The sequence below is a fragment of the Ceratotherium simum genome, chromosome 22, assembly GCF_057802395.1.
Source record: "Ceratotherium simum simum isolate JZ-2026a chromosome 22, ASM5780239v1, whole genome shotgun sequence".
Lineage (NCBI taxonomy): Eukaryota > Metazoa > Chordata > Mammalia > Perissodactyla > Rhinocerotidae > Ceratotherium > Ceratotherium simum.
In genome coordinates this window covers 30,211,836-30,230,504 of record NC_141921.1, presented here as the reverse complement: position 1 = coordinate 30,230,504, position 18,669 = coordinate 30,211,836, and the positions used below count along the sequence as shown (strand labels likewise).

General features: G+C 56.4%; 2 protein-coding genes across 3 annotated transcripts; one reads left to right on the top strand and one right to left on the bottom strand.

Annotated features, from left to right (window-relative positions):
- The first annotated feature begins 191 nt into the window (after nucleotides 1–191).
- TRNP1 (TMF1 regulated nuclear protein 1) lies at nucleotides 192–8,003 on the top strand. Of its 2 annotated transcripts, XM_087446487.1 has the most exons (3): nucleotides 192–1,763; nucleotides 6,316–6,468; nucleotides 6,548–8,003. In XM_087446487.1, the coding sequence occupies exon 1, from the start codon at nucleotides 915–917 to the stop codon at nucleotides 1,605–1,607; it is 693 nt and encodes a 230-aa protein (XP_087302613.1). In that variant the 5' UTR covers nucleotides 192–914; the 3' UTR covers nucleotides 1,608–1,763; nucleotides 6,316–6,468; nucleotides 6,548–8,003. The 2 variants fall into 2 exon arrangements, with proteins under 2 accessions (XP_087302613.1, XP_087302614.1); XM_087446488.1 differs by lacking the exon at nucleotides 6,316–6,468 and having other exon boundaries at nucleotides 6,548–7,761.
- Nucleotides 8,004–10,780: 2,777 nt separating this feature from the next.
- Nucleotides 10,781–17,752, bottom strand: TENT5B (terminal nucleotidyltransferase 5B). The gene is made up of 2 exons (XM_014784020.2): nucleotides 17,333–17,752; nucleotides 10,781–12,686 (listed from the first exon to the last, which is right to left on the bottom strand). Exons 1-2 carry the CDS (start codon nucleotides 17,594–17,596, stop codon nucleotides 11,664–11,666), a joined length of 1,287 nt encoding a protein of 428 aa, XP_014639506.1. The 5' UTR covers nucleotides 17,597–17,752; the 3' UTR covers nucleotides 10,781–11,663.
- Nucleotides 17,753–18,669: the final 917 nt, after the last annotated feature.

The window sequence follows — 18,669 nt, the reverse complement described above, 5'->3', positions numbered from 1 at the left end:
GATCGGCAATGTGACCTTGGGCAAGGCACCACTGCACCTTCTGGGTCTGCTTACCCTTCTGTGTAAAAGGTGTGGGGACACCTACTGGGAGGAGCAAACAGGAGCAGGGGTGTGGAAAGAACTTTGCACACCGTCGGGACAGGGGCTTCTCTTGGGGGGGGGGCCACCAAGGTTTGCGAAAGCCGCGCTAGGCTCAGCAGCAGCGCTGTGATCTGTTCTGCAAGCGAAGGGCCTGCCTGGCGGGGAACAAACGCGGCCAGATTTCCACCGGGGCGCCAGTCGCCCCTCTGCGTTAACCTCTTCACGGACTCGGGGGGATTGGAGAAGGGATCCTGGTGAGCTTTGTGGCCCAGGAAACCGGGCAGAACCGATTCGGCCAAGGGGCAGCGTGCAGTTCGGGAAGGAGCACTACGCAGGAAGTACAAGTCTCCCGAGTTCTAGTCCAGACTCTCACTGTCACGTAGTGTGGCCTCAGGCAAAATCCTTCCCCACCTAGAGTCCGTGATTCCTAAGCAGCAGCTACTAGAGGTTGTGACTCAGCTTATGACTTATGTCCCCCAGGACCAGATCAGGGAAGATGCAGTCCTCCTTCTACCCCAAATTTGGAGGAAGGTGGATGGGGACCTGATGCCCTAGCTGGGCAAAGCGGGACGAAGGACCAAGGACCTGAAGGGTTTGGGCAAGTCCTGAGTGGGCGGGGTAGGGGAGACGGGCTCCAGGCATGCCGGTCTCTGATTGGCTGTACTGTCCATCGCTCCGCCCCGTGTCCTATAAGACGCACCGGCGGCTGGCCCAGCGCTGGCGTGGAGGCTGCGGCCGCATCTTCTCCGGTACGCGGCGTACATCCTAGCCCGCGCGGGGGCAGCCGGCGAGACCCGTGGATCCACCGCTGCAGACCGCCGCGGGGGCGGGGGATGCCGGGCTGCCGCATCAGCGCCTGTGGCCCAGGGGCTCAGGAAGGGACGGCAGAACCCGGGTCCCCGCCGCCGCCCCGGGAGCCCCTGTCGTCCGCTCAGCCCCCGCCCCCAACTCCAACCTTGACCCCGACCCTGGCTCAGGCCTCGCCGCTGTCGGAGGCGGCCCCGGCGTCGGCGGGCTCTGCGGAAGGGCAGGAGCTGCAGCGCTGGCGCCAGGGCGCTAGCGGGGGCACGGGGGGCACCGGGCCGGCAGGGGGCGCAGGCGGCGGCCCGGGCGCGGCGGCAGCAGGGGCTGGGGGGCGCGCGCTGGAGCTGGCCGAAGCGCGGCGGCGACTGCTGGAGGTGGAGGGCCGCCGGCGCCTAGTGTCGGAGCTGGAGAGCCGCGTGCTGCAGCTGCATCGTGTCTTCCTGGCGGCCGAGCTGCGCTTGGCTCACCGCGCCGAGAGCCTGGGCCGCCTGGGCGGCGGCGTGGCGCAGGCCGAGCTCTACCTGGCGGCGCACGGGTCGCGCCTCAAGAGGGACCCGCGCCGCGGCCGCCGCGCCCGCCCGCCCGCGCTGCTCGCCTCGGCGCTCGCCCTGGGTGGCTGCGTGCCCTGGGGCGCCGGGCGCCTGCGGCGAGGCCACGGCCCGGAGCCCGACTCGCCCTTCCGCCGAAGCCCTCCCCGCGGCCCCGCCTCCCCCCAGCGCTGATCTAGCGCCCGCACCCCTGATCATCCTGACAGACCATCGCCAAGGTGCTGACCGACGGATAGAGGACACCGGCTGGATGTCACCGACGCGGATGGACGGACTGACCAACCACAGAAAGACAGTCTGGGGGCCGGGTGCCCAGTGAAGGAGGTTAAGGTGCGGTCTTAGTGGCTGGTGCATCCGTGGGGCGGGGTGGTGCAGGGCTTGGATCTCCCTTCCCTGGGGCTTCTGGAGTCTGCTGGGTCCCTAATAAAGCTGTCCGCTTTCTGTTGCCGCCTCTCCCAGATCACCTGGCGAGTGAGGTGGTAGCACCAAGTTCCCATTATAGAGTTGGACAAACTGAGGGTGAAATCACAGGAGGGGTTTGGCAGCAAGTTTTTACCGGTTGGAGCCTGCTGCACTGACGCAGCAACCCCAGCCTCACCTCCACCTGCGATGCCTTTCCTGAGTCCCCTGGGGCTGTAAGAAGACTCTTGCCCTTGAAGCTGCTGCTTTCTGGTACCGTCCAGCTCCATACCTTGGGGAGGACAGATTAATGAGGCCCCAGGAAGGAGTGGGGGCTGGTACAGCGATGTACCACTGAGTTCTCCTCTCCTAAGCCCCTGTGTCCCATTTGGGGAGATGGAATCCCAGAGAGGTTGAGGATTTGTTCCCATGATATTTATGCTTAGGCCCTTGCACTTCTAGGAGACAGATCTTTTCTCATACTCTCATGCAGATTTGCTGAGTACAACCCGACTCAGATAATCAGGGTGGGGTGTTTGGTAACTGCCTACAGCCTCACCTGCTCTCCTAGGGGCCCCCCTCCCAACCTGTCTCTAAGATGGCTCTGCTGGGATGGAGCCAGGTGACATTCTTTAACAGGCCCAAGGGGCCAGGTATGTCATGGGCTGCTAGAAAGGGAGGCCTTAAAAGGGCCAGACTGGAAGTGAGATCAGCCTCTTTTCCAGTCCACATGCCCTTCAGGCCCCCCATTCCGCTGCCCCCACTCAGCTGTGAGTGGCCTGGCTGCTGCTTTGCTGCTCACCAGCTGAGTTGACTGCAGCCTCACTTGTCAGTCTGTGAAGTGGGTATCTTCACCTACCGGAAGGGCTGTATGAGGTTAACAGAGGGCAGAGGTCTTTCTTCTTCCCCTATAAGTCATGGAAGAATGTTTTATTCTCTTAAATCACATGTAGAAACAGGCATTGCTTTTGCTGGTGGATCCAGGAGCTAATTTAAAGCCCTCATTTTACAGAGTAGCAAGGTCACATATCAGCAAGGAACAGAACTAGGTCCCAGGCCTGTATGTATCTTTGCCATAGTGTCTCTTCCCTCACCCAGGCAGGGGCTAGAGAGAGCTGGTGTGCGTGTCTGCCCTGTGACCTAGAACAACTCTGCCCTCTCTGTGGGCCGGATTCCTCAGTCCCTCTCTGATCCTAGCTGTCCCTCCTCATATCAGGGCTTGGGGATGGGGAGATGGGTGTAGGATGAGAATGTCAGAGTCGCGGGAATCCGGTTTAATCCTGGAGTCCTGAGGGCCAGGTGCACTGCTCTGAAAGGCAGAGCCCCAGGGTCCCTCACCTGACCCTCCCCCACCAGCCCTTCCTCTCCCCAGGTAACAAACTTTTTGGCTGGTTTCTCAGGCCTTCCTGAGAACCCATTCTTAGCTGGGGAAAGGAAGTCCAGGAGGAGGTCTCAGGGCCTCTGAGACAGCTGAGCAGTGAGGGGCCCTGGCATCCTCTGGCCTTCCCCAGAGAGGGGATACTTTGTGAAGCTAATCGGATCATTTGGGGTCTAGAGGCCCAGAGAGGACAAGGACTTCCTGGAGGTGACACAGTGAGGAGCTCAGGCCACGGCGCTGGGCTGCAGCCAGGACCGTTCGTTTTCTGGGTTGCTCGGGAGAGGGACACTTGGTCCAGAGAAGCTTTTAGCTAATGGTGTAAAGTGCTCTGCGCTGTCGCAATTTTGTCTTTCTCTCTGATTTATTGGTAATCAGCTTTGTCTTGATTTGGAGGGGGTGGGGGCGGTAGGGAATTAGACATGGCTCTTGCTGGAGAAAGTGATGTATGTGTGTAGGAAATGGAGATTGGTCCTAGTGTCACTGGCAGCTCTGTCCCTCCCTCCTCTTTCAGATGTCCCACTGCTTCTCACCAAGGGCCTTGGCCAGGGCACACAGCGCTCAGTGACTTGAACCCCAGCTCTTGGTTCAGTGCTCTGCCCACTACCCCTCAGCCAACTAATAAAAGTCACCGTGTTCCCACCCCTGCCTGGCCCACCCGGGCCACCTCTGGGAGGCTCCATCTACTCCTCAATCAACAAACATTGATATCTACTCAGTGCAGGGGCTCAAGAAACGGCACTCAATCAGAGAGTCTCTGCTTTTAAGGGCTTGTGTCTCCCAGCCCTCATCTAGGCAGCTTTCCCTGGCTGTCACCATCCCAGGGGACCCTCTGGAGGCTGGGGAGTTTGTGTTGTTGGAGGGCTATTTTAGGCCTTCACAGACGACTAGAGCCCCTGGTCAGGAGACTGACCCTCCCCCCCATGACTTCCTTTTTTTTGTGTGTGAGGAAGATGAGCCTTGAGCTAACATCCATGCCAATCCTCCTCTTTTTTGGTGAGGAAGATTGGCCCTGGGTTAACATCTGTGCCCATCTTCCTCTACTTTATATGGGGCGCCGCCACCTTGACAAGCTGTGCGTCTGTGCGCGCCCGAAGTCCGAACCGGGAACCATGGGCCGCTGAAGCGGAGCGCGCACACTTAACCGCTGCGCCACCGGGCCAGGCCAGCCCCCCGCCTCCCATGACTTCCTGACCACTTTCTTGATGGCCCCCAGCCCTGTGGACTGGACCGAGTAGAGGGGATCTTGAGGGGCCTGTGCATTGAAGACATTGATGGCCACCAGTGAGTGAATCTCAGCAAAGGGAAATGAGAGGAACAGGAGCCTTTCTTCAGGCCAGTGCCTGAGGCTGGGAGACCAGATCATGGTTCTAGTCTGGGACCTGCCCCTCCCCTGTATAAACCCCTTCTTTTGGCTGGCCCCAGCAGAGTGAGGGCATTTCTGGGAATCGCCACCAGAGGGCAGTGTGGGGCTGCATACCGGGCCGTGGGGGCGTGGCCTGGAGCAGGCTCGGTCCTCAGTGTCCCCGCCCCCAACCAGCTCTCCCCGGCCCTGCCCGAGCTGCTTAGGCCTTGAGCTTCAAGGGTCTGGCAGAAGGAGCGGGTAGTGGCGGTCCTTAGAGAAAGGACACAAAGGAAGCCCTGTGGTTGGGCCGGGCCCTGGACCTCAGGAGGAAGGTTCATCAGAAAAAACTTTCCTGAAAAGAGAGGTTGCCGCTGTTGGCGGTGACGGTCTCAGTAAAAGCCCAGAGTCATTTCGCTCCTCATAGGTTTGTTATACTGATAATTGATCAGAACACCCCGTCCCACCGCCACCTGGGGACTAAGGTGGCTTCCTAGAGATTAGCCTGAGGCAACAGGTCGAGGCTAAGGTGCTCCAAGCCTGCAGGGGGCAGTCTCTAGGAGGCTCCCTTTCCCTGACAGCCAGGTCCCTGGAGAAACACCCAGGGGCCTAGGCTTCTAGGAGCTAATGGAGAGGCTCCCTGCTTTACAGCTAGCGGGGGATGAGGTATTTGGGAAAGCTGGGAGATCCTCAGGCTATTTACCGCACACTGGCCAGGAATGATGGGGGAAGGAATCTTTGCTTCTGGGATGATATATTATCTACCTCCTCTATGCCAGGCATGGTGCTAAGCACTTTACACCCATTATCTGTTTCAGTCCTCCCAGCTACTCTGCAAAGTAGGGGTTATTCTCTCCATTTCCAAGGATGAGGAAACAGGGTCACTGAGTGCAGGTGACTTGCCCAAGGGCATAGAACCTATAAGTGGGGGATCCCTATAACATTAGGCTATATGGCTTTTCATTCATCAAGCTAAAGAGGACTCCATTTGGGGGGATTTCTGGGCTCTCTTTAAGACTGGGTACAGTGACCCCTGGTCTTTGGTTCTGGGGAGGGATGTGATGAGACGCTGGAGGGGTGGCAGAAGATACCCCCACCCCCACCCCAAGGTCTGGGCACTCCCCAGCCTGGTTGTCTGGGCTCCGGGGAGTGAGTCAGGCTGAGTCAGCACACCTGGCTTCAGGCAAGGGCAGGCCAACGATGCTCAGGGCCTGGGCTTGCCTGGGAGGGCTGCCTCCTCTCCCTGCACACCTGGGCTGGAATGTTTGGTGCCAAGGAGAGCAAAAAGCTTGGGATGGCAGAGGAGGAGGGTGACAGGCTCCACGGTAGGGCAGAAGGTGCCCCAGGCTTGGAACAAGACAGACCTGGGATTCAGTCCTGGCCTGGAACTTCTCAGCTGGGCACCTTGGGCAAATGACTTCCCTTCTCTGAGCCAGTTTGTTTCCTGTGTGTGTGTGTGTGTGTGTGTGTGTGTGTGTGTGAGCTAGGGAGGAGATAACTTCTGAGTGTTAAATGAGAGGTCGTACTAAGTGCCTAGCACCTAGTGGGGATCTGTAAAGGTTTGATGGAGCCAATCTCCTTAGCCCAGGAGATGCTGCCAGGACAGAAACCCCAGGCAGTGTGGGCCTTTGCTTCTCAGAGCATCGCCATATCAGGAATCCCTGGAACGGTCCCCCTTCTCCCCCCACTATGGGCCCTGGGGAACTCCATAAGGGGAGAGATGGAGGAGGGGGTAGGCTTTTCATCCCAGGAACATTCCATTCCAGCTGCTCAGACCAGTGGGGATCCCAGCCAAGGACAAAGGCCCAAGGGAACCTCTGCTTATCCCAGGAGCCCACACCCCTTCCAGGGCGGGAGCCAGTGGAGCCCTGTTCCATAATATTGCCCTGCACCTTCTCTCCACAATGGCCCCTCTTGAGGTAGATGTTGAAGGGTTTGGGTGGGGCTGGGTGGCTGTGGGAAAGAGGTAATTAAAGCTCTTTAAATTATTCTTTCCAGCTCCTCCCAGCTCCTCAGAGCCTCCACTCTATGGATCTGGACTCCTGGATACTGCTCCTTCCCTGAGCACCTTCAGGAAGACTTCTCCAATCTACCCTACACAACCTCGGGGCCCTGCTCACTTCCCAGGAGCCCTTGACTTTACAGTGGCAAGGGGCTGGATTCTGGGCAAGTGGCCTATACCGTGAATTTCTTTATATATGCCACATTTGACTTTGGCTTACACTGTACAATTGGAAATGTTACGACAGGTCCCTGAGATGCAATCAGATTATTTAAGAGTGCAGCAAACATTTCCAGTGTGAAAGTGAAAAGGATTTCTTTTAAAAATGTAGTCATCATTCTTAAACAAGTCACAGGGCAGCTGGAGGCCCCATTTTGGTAGATGCCGTTGCTTCTCTGTCTAACAGCGGCGGGAGGCCTGTTTGAGGCAAAACATTGGTCTGAGAAATCCCTCAGTTTCCCTCCCCCACTGTCCCCTCGCCCTTTCCGTGTGGGAGTGTGCCTGTGGCCCCTCAGGTGATCAGCTGCTGTTTCCTGGGGGGACACACCTCTTTCTCAGGAAGAAGTGGCGGCGACATAAAAATTCTAAGCAACGTTTATATGAAAAAAGAAAGCACATTTATTCAAATATCCTGATGATAGAGGGAAGGGGGGGCACATTTACTCACACACAACCCAGAACTTGTAGAATTCTGCAAAATGAATGTATATTGAATCAATCCCCTGATTTATACATTCAGGAAGAATAAATTTCAATGTGAGACAAAGGCGTGTGGTTTTGAGGTTTACTTTGCAAGTGTCCCTGCTGCCTATCTTTGTGTGTGTCTGTCATGGCTCTTTAAGTTGGCAGTTCCCTGAGCAGCTTCTGTTTAGTTTGGCAACCTGGGCCTGTTGACTGATTTGCAGACTGCTCTCTCCCTTGATCTGGCTCAAAGCTGACCTCCAGGAAGTCTTCTCCAATTAAGGATGTGATCAGGGGATGGGAATGTACATGTGTGACAGTGTGACACTGAGGGAAGTCCATGTATATTTGTGATAACATGGCAGCAGATGATCCGTGGAGGATTGTGTGTGACTGTGCTGGTGACTGTATGGACCTGTTTTACAGTCAGGATCCCAGCAGGCAACAGGGAACACTCAAACTGGGAAAAGATTTTTTTTTTTATTTGTTTTTTTTGTGTGAGGAAGATCAGCCCTGAGCTAACATCTGATGCCAATCCTCCTCTTTTTGCCAAGGAAGACCGGCCCTGGGCTAACATCCGTGCCCATCTTCCTCCACTTTATATGGGACGCCGCCACAGCATGGCTTGACAAGTGGTGTGTGGGTGCACACCTGGGATCCCAACCTGGGAACCCTCAGGCCCCCGAAGTGGAGCGTGCGCACTTAACCATTTGCCCCACCGGGCCGGCCTGCTGGGAAAAGATTTTAAAAGGGACTGTTTCCAAAGATGTGGGCTGAGCCTAAGAAACTAACCAGAGATGGTGCAGCTCTCTGGGGCTAGCAACAGTAGGAAGCCTTTACAACTGCTGGGCCTGAAGTGGGGAGAGGGGCACAGGGACCCAGAGAGTGCAGCTATGTGGAGAGGCCCCCTGACAGGAGCAGTGGCCTTTGGTTGAGAGATGTAGCCAGCCAGGGCAACCTGGTATGGAGGGAGCAGGGAGAATAAACACCCCATTCTGCTCCTCCCTCCAATCTGCTGGGGCCTCTCATTGGCTGAACCCAACAGGAAGGCAGGGAACAAGGGAGCCATTGATGCACAGCCCAAAGAGGTCAGCCTCCCCAGGGCACAGAGCATGGAGAAGGGCAGCGAGTGGGACTAGAGGGGTCAACACATCATGTAACTGCCTGGTGGTGTGTCTTCTGTTCCCCAAAGTTCACAGCAACGCTTCTTCCCCCTCTGGGGCTCCTCCCACCCACCGTGGGTCATAAGGGGTGGGCAGACTGCTGCTTAGAGAGCACTGTGGGGTTGGGCGGTGGGGAACGGGGCTTTCCTCCCTCAGCCTTCCCCTCTCTGGCTCTGACTCCCAGTTCTTGATTCCTGCCTGTCCTGGCATCTTAGTTGGCTGCAGGAATCGTCCATGAGAGAACAATGCCAGCCACTGAATCAGTGTTTTTCTCACACCTGGGAACACTGCACCACTCCCAAACACACCCACAGGCATGCCTGCTGCCACCACAGGCATCTGACATAGTCACCACAAGCCATGGCTGGTGTCACATGTACATTAAGAAAATGTACATCTTGGCACACTGCTACACTCTGCCAGTCATATATAAAAAGGCAAATGTCACAGTAATACGAACTCTTTCACTGTGTCAGATGCCAAACATGCCCTGTCACATACGTGTACAGGGGACATACTGTCACGCTCATCCATGTGAAATCAGAGTGTAGAGATGGGATGGTGCAGGGGTTAACAGCAATGGCTCTGGAGTCAGACAAACCTCTTTGACCTCTCTGGCATCCGTTTCCTTGTCTGTGAATGGAAACAATACTTGCTCTTCTCTCGTGGAGTTGTTGCGAGGAGGAAATGAGAGGTAAGGATCAGGAAGACGGTAGCATAGTAGCTGGTCTGGAATAAAGCACTCCAGAAATGGTAGCTGTTACTGGGGGCTCCCATCTCACACTCTCCCACTTCTCATGCCATGCCCTTCTCACGCTCAGCACATGCACTGCACAAGGCCAGACACCCTCAGGCGCATGTGCCCTCCCGCAGACATGCCTGCCAGGAGCACGTGTACACTAAAAGACGAGTTCCCTCTGCCCAGAATGCTCTTTCCCCGGATGTCTGCATGGCTGGCTTCCCACTGCCTTCAAGTCTTTGTTCAGTCTGTATGTCACCCTTTCAGTGAGGTCCACCCTGACTTCTTTTTTTAAAGTCACAAACCCCAACACTTCCAATCCCTTAGCCTGCTGTGTATATTTCTAAGTATCACTGACCTTCTAAGACTGTATAATTTACTTTCTGTCTACCCCATTAGAACGTAATCTTCACGAGGGTGGGGATCTTGGTCCTTCGTTTGCTGACGTGTTCCCAACCCCTAGAGGGACAGCCGGTACACGGTGGGCTGAATGCATTGTATACACACACACTCCATGAGTTTCTGGCTTTCTCACCTTCTGAAACAAGCACATCCCGGTGAACACCACCCCCACCCCAACCAGCTAAGCGTGTGTGCTTACACTGTGAGCATCTCCTTCATGCCCAAATCAGCAGCTGGGACAAACTGAATTCCTCCCAGGACCCTAGTTGGGTGAGCATGGCTGGGGTGGGGGTGGGGGACTATTTTCAGTCACCAAGGAAAGAAAGCCTTTCCACTTGCCCTTCCAGCCATTTTGAGCCCAGCAAGGACCCATTGAGCAGGTGAGGTGGCTGGACTCACCCAGATGACTTGGGGCCTCCTCTGAGGCCTTCTTTTTTCCACCCTGGCTGGAACCATCAAAGCTACCACTTCGGAGGCCACTAATGTGGCTGCGTATGTTAAGGGTTTTACAATCCCTAGATCAAAGAGGCTGGGTAAACAGTGGGCAGCGTCCAGGCCCCTGATTGGCTGATGCCCTGAGGAAACAGCTCCCTGAGGGCTTACAGCCCACATTCACTCCCAGACAGCCCCGCATGGCACGGTCGCAGCTGGGTTTGGAAAGGAGACCCTGCCCCTCTGGGGGACCTGCTTAGAGCAAGTGGGAATGTGCCCATCAGCACTTGTGGGTGAGAGAGGGAGCCGCAGGATTGTAGGAGCCTCTCCCAGGCAGGGAAGCCAAACCTGGGCTCTGGCTCCGGGGGACCCTAGAAGTCCCCCAGTTTTAGCTGCCACTACTAGAGGGGTCTCCAGTCCAGATTCACCTGGCTTGTTCTCCACCTGCTTTCTGGGAAGGGGTGGGGTAGGGTGGGCAGAGCTGGGGTCAAGCAGACCTGAGCACCTGAGTGCGAGGCCAGGTCCAGGGTCACTAGGACTCCAGGCAGGAAACATTGAAATATTGACTCTTTAGCAAGAGACTTACTGAGGTGATGTGCAGGCGCAAGTCACACGTGTAGACACACGTTCCTAGCACAGCTGTTGAGCTGGGGCTGGTGTTGAGGGAAGGAGGGGCATTCTCCCAGCCACAGCCCAGGACTCAGACACTAACCCCCCTCCCACCATACAAGCCAGACTCAGGCTGGAGGAGGCAGCCATAGACCCCACAGACATGGAAGGACCTTCTCCCAGGAGAAAGCATGGTGCTACGCTCAGTGTAGACAATCTTTATTAGCAGGTGTTAAGAGTGCAAAATAATAACAAATCCAGAGGGATGGGAAAGGACCAGGGCATAGCTCCCCTCTCCCAAGGGGGGGACCCTGTAACCAGGCCAGTGGGGTGGGAGCACTTGACCGTGGCCACTTTGAGCCCAGCACCCTCCAAAGAACAAGCTCAGGCAGGAGGGGTCCTCACAACACGGGGGAAGGGAGCCACACCCCAGAAGGGGCATGAGCTGTGTCCCATCCCAGGCTCTTGCCCACCACACACCTTGACAGCTCGGGGCAGGGGTATTAGGGCACTGGGCTAAACCTATCCCTCTCCAAACCCAGGTATCTGCCTCATGCCTCAGTTTCCCTCCTCCCAGTGATTAGCAAGGTTGGACCACCGGGCCCTGTTAGTGGCCCAGCCCCACCCAAAGTGAGTAGTTCCCATAATACCATATTTTAGCCATTGTGTGGGCTGCAGGCTTTTGGAGTCTGTTGGGATCACTGCAGGCTGGCCCTAGCCGAGAAGACCCTTTCTAGGCCACAGAAATCAACCCAAGATGATGGGCATTGAGGCTACCACCCCAAACATGCTTTGTCTCCTGAAGGCAATTGACCCTCAAGACAAACAGCCCTTGCACCCCACAATCATGCTGGTCCCAAAGTGTGGTACAATAACCAAAGGGTCCGTCTGCCAAGAACCCCAGCTTGGCTTTGAGCCCACAGGGGCCTCACTTGGGGGAGTCTGGTCTGTTCAGTCGAAGGCTCAACCCTGCAGCAGTGTTGGGCCAGCTGGCACAGGCTGCCTGTCTCTGGTCATGTCTTCCGCACACTCCTGGAGGCCCCACTCCATCCAGGGAGGCCCCATCCCTTCTGGCCAACGTCTGAGTCAGTTACAAGGCAGCCAGGTGGGATAAGAGGAATGGGCCCGGGCCAGCAGAGGCTGCATGGGGGTGACATAGTAATTGACAGTGGCAGGCACAACCCCGTCGGGGCCTGGAGGGCGCCAGGCCAGGGCGGCTGCAGCAGCTGGGCCCTGCTCGGCCAGCGCCTGGAGCGCCAGTGTGGCGATGAGGTCCAGTGTCTGACGGCGCTCGTGGTTCATGAGGCACACGGTGCTCTCGTTGACCACCCGGTGCAGCATCACCAGACAGGCGTAGCGGCGAGCTGAGTCGGCCCCGCTGAAGTGGGCCTCCAGGTAGCGCTCCAGTGTGCGCTGCTGCTCCACGAGGTCTGGGAAGTCGATGAAGAAGCGAGAGCACATGTAACGTTGCAGGGCACGCACATCAGTGCTGGGCTGCGGCCGGAAGCCCCGCACCAGGAGGTGGCAGTACTTGAGGAGGCCACCACCGCGGATCTCCTCGGGGCTGCGCGTGGCGATGACACGGTGCCGCAGGTGGTCCAGGGCATCTGCGAAGTCCCCGTACAGGCTCTCGCCTGTCACGGTTGGGTGGAAGGCCTCAGACATGGGTGTGGATGAGCACTGGCCAAAGAGCAGCAGGGAGTCCAGGATGATCTGGAAGGAGTCTACACTGAACTCGAACTGGCGCCTGACTGAGTCCACAAACTTGAGCTCCACGTTCTTGCCACTCTTGTTGGACAACGAGATGAGGCTCCAGCGGTCCGTGTCCGTGCACACTTTCACCAGCTTCTGCACATACGCCTCCTTGAGTGTCAGTGGTGTGATCTTTGCCCGGCTCACACCGGCTGGCAGGAAGTCCAGCAGGCAGGCCAGCACCACCTCCTTGGTCAGCTGGAAGGACGCCTCGCTGCGCAGGTCCACGCGGAACACCAAGTCCAGGTCCTTGTAGCCCAGGCCACTTTCCGGATGCAGCACGTGGCTGGCGGCTGAGCCGTGCAGCCGCACACCGTGCACACGCAGTCCCTGTTCCTCCAGGCTGCTGCGGACGACCTGTGGAGGGGACGGCAGGAGGGAGAGGTGTCAGGAGCCTGAGCCTCCAGGGTCCACTGTGGGCGTTTATGTAATAATCACAGTAACATCAACCACTGTGAACCACTTACCAGCTGTCGTACCTTTGGAAAGTCATTTAACTCTCTAAGCCTCGATTTCCTAATCTGGAGAGTGGCCCATTTGGAGGAATGACTCAGAGAGAACAGCAATAATGATAGCAGAGACACGCATAGCATTTACTAAATGCCAAGTCCTGATTTAAACACTTTATACAGTAGGATATAAACTCACGTACTTCTCACAATAACCCTGAGATAGGTACTATTATTCTCATTTTACAGATGGGGAAATGGAAGCACAGAGGGGTCAAGTAACTTGCCCAAGATCACACAGCTGGGAATGCAGAGCCCATTTCTTAACCACTGTGCTCATCTACCTGCCTAAAACTGCAAGTAAAACACTTAGTTTGGTGGCAGGCATGATCCTAAGTTCTCAAGTGTGTTGGGAATGTAATTGGAAGTTCACGTTACTTTACTGCATTAACCCTCAACAATAATCCTATCTTTGAGTGTTATTATCCCAATTTACAGATGAAGGACATGAGGCACAGAGGTTAAGAAACACATCCAAGGTCAGAGAGCAGCCAGGCTGAGACCAGAGCCCAGGTCAGTTGCATTCTCAAGTCCATGCATGCTCTTTTGACTGTGACACATTCACATTAATTCACCTTTACAAGGACCCAGTGAGGCAAATATTACACTCATCTTACAGATGAAGAAACTGAGGCTTACAGCAGTGAAACACCTAGGGCTCAGAGGGGAAGCCATTCTGAAATGGCAGGGCTGGAAGTTGAAACCCAGACTCTGTGCTCTTGGGAGAGGAGATGGGTCAAGATCTCAGGAAGCTCCCAAGCCCAGTGGGAAGGGACGCAGCAGACCCCATCTGCTGACATAGGAACATGACAGGTAAACCCACAAGACATCTTAAACCTGTTTCTCCAGCCAGAGGCGTCTCCGTGGGACGAGGACCGGGTGGGGAGAGGAGAGCTGGGCCCGGACATTCAGTTTTCTCAGCAACCCAGAGTACTTCACACGCCACCCCCGAAAGTGAACGGGCAGCATTCCTACCTCGAGTGCTTCTGCAACCCCACCTTGCTGCAAAGTCAGCACTGGGCCGGCTGCCCTCCTCGCCTCCCAGGGAATTACTGCAAAGAATGCACCTAAGTGCTGAGGAGGCAAGCCACAGTGGGGCAATCTGAGGCGGGCGGCTCCCTCTAGGAAGGCTTCCGCGACAAGAACCCCAACTAGAAGAGGGTATTTTCATGGCTATGGGGGTTAAACAGTTGGCCCTCAGGAACATAGCAGGGGCAACTAGGGGAGGGAGATATTGGTTGGGCACCTATTGGTTGCAGGCACTGGACCTTCTCACCAGAATCTATGGGGGATTGATCTTTATGACCCAAGTTACAGATGGGGAAACCGAGGCTCATAGGAGTGAAGTCACCTGTCTAAGATCACACAGAGGTGCCTTCAAATCCAGGCCTATCCTCTTTCTACCACACTACTGTCCCAGGGTTCAGAAGGAGCAGAGACCAGAAACTAGGGTTCTAATCCCCCCTCCCTTTCAAAATTTTGAAGTGAGGGTAACCCTCCAGTCAACCCTCCAACTATTCTGGCTCCTCAGCCAGAGTAGTTGAGGAGCAGGAAGGTGGGGGTGTGGGATGCCTTGGCCAGACAGACAGGGGAAGCTGGAGTAAGGGGCCAGTTGCTGCCGTCCAGTTGCTTCTAACCCACACCCTGGCAGCTGGCAGCTGTGCCCATGTAGGTCAAGGAGAGAAGGGGGCCGAAGACTTTGTCTCAAGGACCGCACCAGACCTGTCCCCTCCCCAAGACCCATTAATGCTGACTGAGCCTTACTCAGTGCCAGCTCCTGCTCCCAGGCTGATGCCCACCCCAGGGCATGGCATCTGGCCTGGTGAGTCGGTAGCAGTACCCTTGTTAAATTGCCTGCGTCAGGCCATGGGGCCAGCTGTGTCAGCCAGCCAGCGGCTGTTGTCTCTTTCCTAGGTGTGACTACAGCCAGCTTGGCAGGCGGTCCCCAGAAACTGCCACACCCAAGGACTGCAGGACAACTTGGAGCCTCCTGAATCAGACTTTCCAGCAATGGAGGGGGCAGTGGCTGCACCCTCCTTTCTCCTGTGCCAAGGCCTTCCCCAGAACCACTCTGCTCCCAGGCCGCTGCTGAGACCTGCAGGGAGACCGTAGGTGCTGTCAGCCAGCAGGCTTACAAAAGTCGAATCCAGAGCCACCTAATGCAGGCCCTCTGGCTGCAGCTGGAGAGATCAGAATGTCTAATTCAGTCCTCTGGGCCCAGAAAGGGCAAAGGACTTATCCAAGGTTACACAGCCAATAAGTGGCTGAGCTTAATTGGAATCAGGCCTCCCAGAGCTATGGGCAGGGGGGCTTCCCTCTCCCACAGGAAAGTGAGTCCCTCTAGCCCAGGTACAAGCAAGAACAGCATCTCTAGCTGTTTAGATTGCTGCTGTAGGCGAAGTCTTGATGGAGAAAGATTCCAATTCTTGAACCGCAGGACAACTCAGCACTGGTGAGCAGCCCAAAGTCAACAAGCAGCATCCTACACACACACACACACCCCCAGCACCTCCACCACACACACACATCCAATAGCTTGTGAAGCTGCCAGCTGCAGATTCCCACCAGGAGATGGACTTTCTTCCCTGTGGAGGCCATTGTACAGGCCAGGTGAAGGCACCTGTCCCTTTGGATTCTGGAAACAGAAAGTGTGTTGGAGAGCAGTTCAACCCATCCACATTGAACAGATGGGGACATCGGGCCTAGCAAAGGGAACTGACAACAGTCTAGGCCCTGAAGCCAGATGTCCAACCTCCCAGTCCAGATCTGAAGTCTCCACACCCCTCCCCACCACAGCCAGCAGCTCCCTGTTCTGTGATTTCTCTGACGCTAGTCTAGGAGGACATTGTACTATTAATCGCATTGTAAAGTCAGCTCCTATTGACCTACCATCTCCCTCACCTGCCTGGGAGCACCTGGAAGGCAGACAGGCTGGGTCCCAGTCACATCTATGCCCCTAGTGTCCTGAACAGGGCTTGTCACAGAGGAAGCACCAGTAAAGTCAGTTTGGACCATAAAGACAGGGGCAAGGTCTTCCCTCCAGGGCACCCCTTGTCCCTACAGAGGGGAGCTGCCACACTGGGCTCCACCTCCTCCTCCTCCCATGCCTGAGACAATAGTCCTGGAGGTACAGCAGTTGAGTCTTCAAGGTTGACCTGACTGTCCTGGAAAGAAAAGCCTCAAGTGGTTTCCTAATTACCCCATGACAACGGGCTGCCAGCAGCTGAGGAATGCCTCAGTGAGCACCACTGGGGCTGCGGGTGAGTCAGACCTGGGGAATCTGCCCCCACCCCCTCCCATTCCTTGGGAGGGAGGGCGAGGTAATCCCCCAGCAAGCACCCCTCCCACTCTGTGGAAGCTAAAGCAGCAGGAGGCAGGGGAATGGCTAGCTTCACCTAGCTTGTATGGCTACTTCCCCAGATTTTTCTGGTTTCTTCTATCAGAAGACTCCCCTAAGACCTAGAAGTTGAGTCTTGGGAACTGGGGAAGGGGTGGGAAAACCTTGGACCTGCAGCAGCTGGCTCCTGGGAAGACTCAAGATCCTCTGGGTTTGATTTTCACCTTTTTAGGTAATCTTAGGCAGCTCACTGCCCCTCTTGGGGCCTCAGCTTCCCCAGCTATAAAATGGGTACAACAATTACCATATTCTAGTACTTCAGAGCATGACAGTGCCTGGGATATAGAGGTGAAAGAGCAATTTTAGGGTTGCTGAGGGTCAGATAAGGGGAGGAAGGAGTCTAAGGAAGAGGAGAGAGGTTGCCAGAATCCTCTTCTCCTGCTCCTCAGGTGAGAGATGGGGCTTGAGGCCTGAGACCTGGGCTTGCCTTCATTTCCAGTCTTGGGGAGAGGAAGAAACACCTAAACTGGACATCTGATGTTGCCCTCTGGCACGTGCGCCTCAGATCTGGCCTGGTGCTTAATCCCTGCCTGCCACAACCTTCAGGGGCTGAGAGGGAGAGAGTCCTTCCTGGGATTTCTCCGCTTTTCCACCTAGCCAGGGGGCTCTTGAGCCAAGGGCTGTGGAAGTACAGGAAAGAGTCTGCCCCTAGGAACTTGAGAGAGGGAAGGGGTGGGAGATGAGGCCCAGGAATGATGATTTGGGGATGAAAAGAACTATTTTGGACCCAAGCATGCACACCAACCCACCCAGGGCTGCCTGACATCTTTTGCCCTTGCAGGTGGGGCTGTTCTTCCCCCGTCACCGGTTCTCTCCCCATTTTCCTCCCCTCTCCCAGCCAGGGCCTGAGTGAATGGTCCGAGGGGAATCAGGGTGCCCCAGGAGCGGGGACAGGAAAGTCAAGTGGGGAGAGATTATGAGGTGCAGGGGGAAGGGGTATGGTCTACCATCAGTGCTGTGCGATTTCGTTACAGCCCCTATCCCTCTCTGAGCCTCATTTTCCCTAGCTGTCCAGCGAACTGAACAGACTCTGAGTGCCTCCCAGCCACGAGAGCCTCAGAATAGATACCCCACATCCCCACCCAGCGCCCTCTCACCTGCACGATCTGCCGGGGCTGCACGCTCAGCGTGGGGAAGTTGCCACGCCCGTGAATGGGAATCGGCTCGCTCAGGAGCGCGTCCAGCCGCTTCACCTGTGGCCAGCTCAGCCTACTTAGGTGCCGTCCAGGGGAGGCCGACGAGGTCTCTGGGTCGGGGGCGCCGGCTGCCGGGGCGGCCGTGGCCACCGCCGAGGCCGCAGCTGTCCCCACTTGCGCAGCCGCCCGGTCCGAGTTCTCAGCTTCGCTCTCCGACGGCATCATTAGCCCGGCCCCTGTGCCCCGACGGCAGAAACCGTGGGGTGGTTAAGGGAAGGAGGGCAGGGAGAGCGGCTGGGCCAGGGCCAAGGCGGGTGCGCAGGGACCTGACGGCAGCGACGGCGATGCAAACCCAGAGCACACCTCCGACGGCAACGACCAACCGACCCTAAAACCCGGCACCCGGGGCCCAGCTGACTCTTATAGGCCGCGGGCGACATGCCCATTGGTCCGGGCACCCGTCACACAGCGGGATCCGCCCCGCCTCTCGACGCCCCTGCCATTGGTCAGCAGAGCTTTGCACGTGAGTTACTGGTCTCCAGGGAGATTCCGATTGGCTGGAAGGCACACCTCTGCCCCGCCCTCCCTCTGAATTCCCTCCTTTGGTCCTTAAAGAACTTCTGTTCACTGTGATTGGCCCGGACGGAGGCAGGGCCCGGACTTAAAGGGACTGCGCCCTCCAGGGGCAGGCGGGAGGGAAGTGACCTGTGGAGTTTGAAGTGGAGTCGGACTAAGAAAGTCCAGAGTTGGTTGGTTTGTTGGCGCTGGAAGGAGTTTAAAAATCACCTGGCATGGTCCTGGTCATTCTCTATTTTCAGAAATCCGGAGAGATTACGCCACTTGTTCGACTCCACATAGCGCTCTCCCTGCTCTGCGCAATCTTCCAGAGTCGAAAAAAGGTAACAAACTCTGTCTACCGAGGTAGACACTTTTAAATACACTTTCTTGATTGGCTCTTGCTAACCAGAGCCTGGCCAGCGTTAATGTTCCCGTTTAGGGAAGGGGAAACCGGCTCAGAGAGGAGGCGTGACTGCCTCAAGGTCTTACAGCGAATGAATGGGGCCCTGGGGCTGAATCTGGGCTATAGGATCTGTGGGTGCATGCTTTTTCCACTACACTTGCGCAGACCCAGGGCCTTTACCCGGCTGGAGGTTGGAGGAAAGCTGAAACTGGGGGGTTGGTCTTTCTGACCCAGCGTCTCCGGCCCTTTGCAGCCCCATCTGGCAGGGGCTTCCTGGGCGACCGGCGGAAGTCTTACCTGCCAGCCTCTTCTCAGCTTTCTCAGGTCCTGTGTGCCC

Coding starts and splice junctions, on each gene's coding strand:
- TRNP1 (XM_087446487.1), top strand. CDS start 915: ATGCCGGGCTGCCGCATCAGCGCCTGTGGCCCAGGGGCTCAGGAAGGG.
- TENT5B (XM_014784020.2), bottom strand. CDS start 17,596: ATGATGCCGTCGGAGAGCGAAGCTGAGAACTCGGACCGGGCGGCTGCG. Junction 12,687..17,332: donor AGCCCCGGCAGATCGTGCAG/GTGAGAGGGCGC, acceptor TCCCCTCCACAG/GTCGTCCGCAGCAGCCTGGA.